General features: G+C 31.0%; 1 protein-coding gene across 1 annotated transcript; it reads left to right on the top strand.

Annotated features, from left to right (window-relative positions):
- The first annotated feature begins 638 nt into the window (after positions 1-638).
- LOC125607274 lies at positions 639-2,011 on the top strand. Its single transcript, XM_048777179.1, has 3 exons — positions 639-992; positions 1,162-1,277; positions 1,490-2,011. Exons 1-3 carry the CDS (start codon positions 882-884, stop codon positions 1,800-1,802), a joined length of 540 nt encoding a protein of 179 aa, XP_048633136.1. The 5' UTR covers positions 639-881; the 3' UTR covers positions 1,803-2,011.
- The last annotated feature ends 1,927 nt before the right edge of the window (positions 2,012-3,938 follow it).

Below are 3,938 nucleotides of genomic sequence, written 5' to 3'. Positions count from 1 at the left end.
AAGCCACAATAATAGTTTTAAGTTTCAATTTATTATGTTTGCTTATTTATTTATTTATAAATTAATTATAACACAAACAATTATTTTTTTAAAATATGATATTATATGATTGTTTATGTCATTTAAATTTTTTATTTATCTTTCTAATTATAGGATAAACAATATTTTATGGTAAAATACTATTCTCTTTTCAATTCAAAGTCACATTTTGAATTATAAAAATATAGTTTTATAGATGTTTCCTTTTTATTTTGTTTTGGGAAAATATAAGAATGTAAAACAAATTCGTTTTTATATTAAATATTTTTATATTTTATGTTATAGATATTTCTTTTTTTATTCCTTTTCTTATTTACATGAATTGTTTAAAAAAGACCTCCTAATTAAAAAACTTATTAACTAAAAAGAAAATAATACAATTTTTTATAGTAATGTTATTTATGTAAAAATTTAAATCATGAAAAATAATCTTGTAATTGACCATTTTAAAAATTAACTCGAGAACAACACGTAATAAACTAATTTTTTAAATAATATTATAGAGATTAATACCGGCGCACATACCTTAGTCGACATGTTTTTTTTGTCGACTAATGTTAACAAATGGGACTCATATGCGGTTCAGTATAAATTAATTTGGTTGAAGTCGGTTCTGGAAAACCCGAGTCTCTCTTTCGAGGATGAGATTGAGAACCCAAATCCAATCAACACCTTAAAAAGCAGAAGGCGAAAAATTTCGTGAACTTCAATTTCTGATTTGCTTCTATAGTTCTCTCGCTCAAACTTGGATTCTGAACCCGTTTTGCTTGAGAAAAGTGTAATTTTTCTTTGGATTGGTGGGAGACACTTTTTTAGGGTTTTTGATTAGAGGTGGGAGAACAATGTCCTCTTCTTCTTCGGTAATTACACCAGAAGACGTGCTCGAATCTCTTATGAACGATGGCACCATCGATGCCCTTCGTTTAAAGATCATCAACCAACTCAAAGCCAATGTATTCTCTCCATCTTAACCTAATTTTTCCGGGTCGACCTTTTCGATTCCAAATTCTTACCAAAAGACAACCTTTTTTTTCTTTTCTGAGACTTTGATTGTCTTAAGTTCATAGTATAAGTTGCGCGACATTAGAAGTAATGCGTGTGAGTGAATGTTTGTTGTAACAGGAAGAGTTGAAGAGCACAACCATTAAGATGGCAGAGGAGAGCAAAGTTCTTAACACACCTGGTGCTGAGAAACAGACTAAACGAGAACTCTTTGATGCTCTTCGCCAAGAACTCGAGTTAGTTTCTTCGCTTTTCTAGTTAGGTAGTTCTGTTTATGGTCAAGTATTTGTAAAAACAAAACCTTTCTTGTTTTCTTGCAAACTAGTGTTTTAGACAATGTTAACAGTTCCTTGGAGCTGCAGTACGGATCTTGTTCGTCTGGTTTACTCTTGTTGTCATAGTTTTCAAAGAAAGTGTTTATCATGTTTCTTGTTGCTTTTGTGAGCAGAGGGCCAGTGCTAGAGAAGGCATCTAAATCGGTTTGGGAATTGATTCTTGAGAAGGACGGGTTAGGGAAAGAGATAAATGAAACAGTAGAACGCGTCTTTTGTCGTCTAAGCGGGCGAGAACCGCCCTTGTTTTCTTCATCATCAAACGTGGAAAACCAGATGGTGAGAGAGAAAGAGACAGAAACAAAGGAAGACAATTGCTCAAATACGGAAGCCAAGAAAAGAAGTCTTAGCGAGGTGAATCACTCCGAAGTTGCAATAAGGAAGAAGAAGCAACACGGGGATTCCTCCAATGATCATATAACGCCATGAACCTGGTTATGAGACATTGATCACGTGCTGTTGTCCTGAATCTTCTCACTTATCTTCATGTTTTTGTTTATGAAATGTCTCTTCCCAGCAGTACCTCGTACACTATGCGTATCAATTTAAATTTAAATGGTGTTTAAAGGAAAATATTTTGTTGCAAAATAAATGATGTTCTCACTATTCTAAATATAATTTAAATCATTTGAATTTTATGACTAATTATAAAATATTGTGTGTTTTTATTAGTTGAACAAATTTCAGTTAATGGTATTATTATATAATTAAAGATAAATTGTATAAAAATTTGTATTTTTTAATTCATGTGCAAAATCCTTAAACACCATTTATATTGAGTAAGTATAAATTATATTTACATAAAACATTGGACCGAATTAAGTAATTACCATCACATTACATTTCTTTTATCAAAATAATCTCTTTATGATATTCAATATGTTTATCTAAATTTTTTCATGTCCTTTACATCACCACAAGTAAATAATACCTAAGAAATAAACAGCTAGGTCACATAATGATTATAAATAGCAAGATTATCTCAACAAATCACAGATGTTCATTAAAATGTTTCTTAAAATGTTGTATCAATGAAGCTACCAACATTCTTGTTTATTAAGATTAAAAAAGGCCATTGGAGTTTATTATTGCATATGAGAGATCCAAAGATAAGAAAAATGTTACTGAAATTTATTATTTCATTGATTTGTAAATGTGTAAACACATTGTTAGCACATGTATTACATCTTGGAAAACATTATTACAGATTTTACAAAAAATTCACAACTAAAAGAGTAGACATGTAATTCACAAAACAGACCACAAACAAAACTATTATAGATTATTCCTCTACAAAGACTATCTTGAACTCCACTTGATATGGAAGAAGACTTTGTCAGGAGACCTTCAAGAAGTCCAGACGACTTCCAGACGACTTCCAGGATGTCCAGACGACTGAAATGGAAGACTTCCTGGAAGTCATCTAGTGCATTAGATTTTAGACGACTAACAAGTAAGTCGTTCCAGAAGTCTTCCAAATATGAAAAACCTGCATATCAAATCCAGATCTGAAAAACCTGCATATCCAAAAACGTTCAAATGGCTTAAAACAGAAAAAATGAGTGGAAGATTAGATAAATTTACCTTTATAGAACACACAAAAATACATATCTAAAATTAATAGATATACCTTTAAATGAGTAAAAGATAAGTACCATGTGATTAAAAACCTGCAAAAAAGATAGATTAGTAAGAAAGACATGAGACAAAACTGAAAAATTCATACAAAGTTTGGTGTTTTCAAGTCAAAGAGATTAGAATAGATTTGGAGAGTTTTAGTTTGGGAAAAAAGTAAGAATTTTATATAACAAGAAGTTACCAAATGAAAAAAAATCAGACATAAAAACTTACCAAAACGCTCAGATCTATTATGAAAGGAAGACTTCGTCAGAAGACTTCCATGAAGTCCAGACGATTTCCAGGAAGTCCAGACGACTTCCAGGAAGTCCAGACGAGTGAAATGGAAGTCGTCTGGAAGACAGTCATCTAATGCATTATATTTTAGACGACTAACATGTAAGTCGTCCCAGAAGTCTTCCAGATCTGAAAAACCTGCATATCCAAAAACGTTCAGGTGACTTAAAAACAGAGAAAATGAGTGGAAGATTAGATAAATTTACCTTTATAGAACATACAAAAATACATATCTAAAATTAATAGACCTACCTTTAAATGAGTGGAAGATGAGTACCATCTGATTAAAAACCTGCAAAAAAAGATAGATTAGTAAGAAAGACATGAGACAAAACTGAAAAATTCATATAAAGTTTGATGTTTCCAAGTCAAAGAGATTAGAGAGAGGTTGAAGAGTTTTAGAATGATGAACATTACATTTTTGTTGCAGCCATTTGAGAGGAGAGAGAATGTATAAATTTTTTTTTATATAAAGAGACAAAAAATCCAATTAGGTTAAATATTTTTGATTCAGATGACTTCCTAGACGACTTACTTGTAAGTCGTCCACAAGACTTTAATATTTTTAGCGGAAAACTAAAATAGAAGACTTCCCAGAAGACTTACAAGTAAGTCGTCTGGTTTAAATTATTTAAGCGGGAAAATATTTTT

This window comes from Brassica napus, chromosome A1, assembly GCF_020379485.1.
Source record: "Brassica napus cultivar Da-Ae chromosome A1, Da-Ae, whole genome shotgun sequence".
In the NCBI taxonomy this organism is placed as follows: Eukaryota; Viridiplantae; Streptophyta; class Magnoliopsida; order Brassicales; family Brassicaceae; genus Brassica; species Brassica napus.
This window is presented reverse-complemented; position numbering and strand designations above follow the sequence as displayed.

Excerpts from the sequence above, each read along its gene's own strand:
- LOC125607274 (XM_048777179.1), top strand. The coding sequence starts at position 882 with ATGTCCTCTTCTTCTTCGGTAATTACACCAGAAGACGTGCTCGAATCT. Across the intron at positions 993-1,161 it reads TCAACCAACTCAAAGCCAAT|GAAGAGTTGAAGAGCACAAC; the intron begins GTATTCTCTCCA and ends TTGTTGTAACAG. Across the intron at positions 1,278-1,489 it reads GCTCTTCGCCAAGAACTCGA|AGGGCCAGTGCTAGAGAAGG; the intron begins GTTAGTTTCTTC and ends TTTTGTGAGCAG.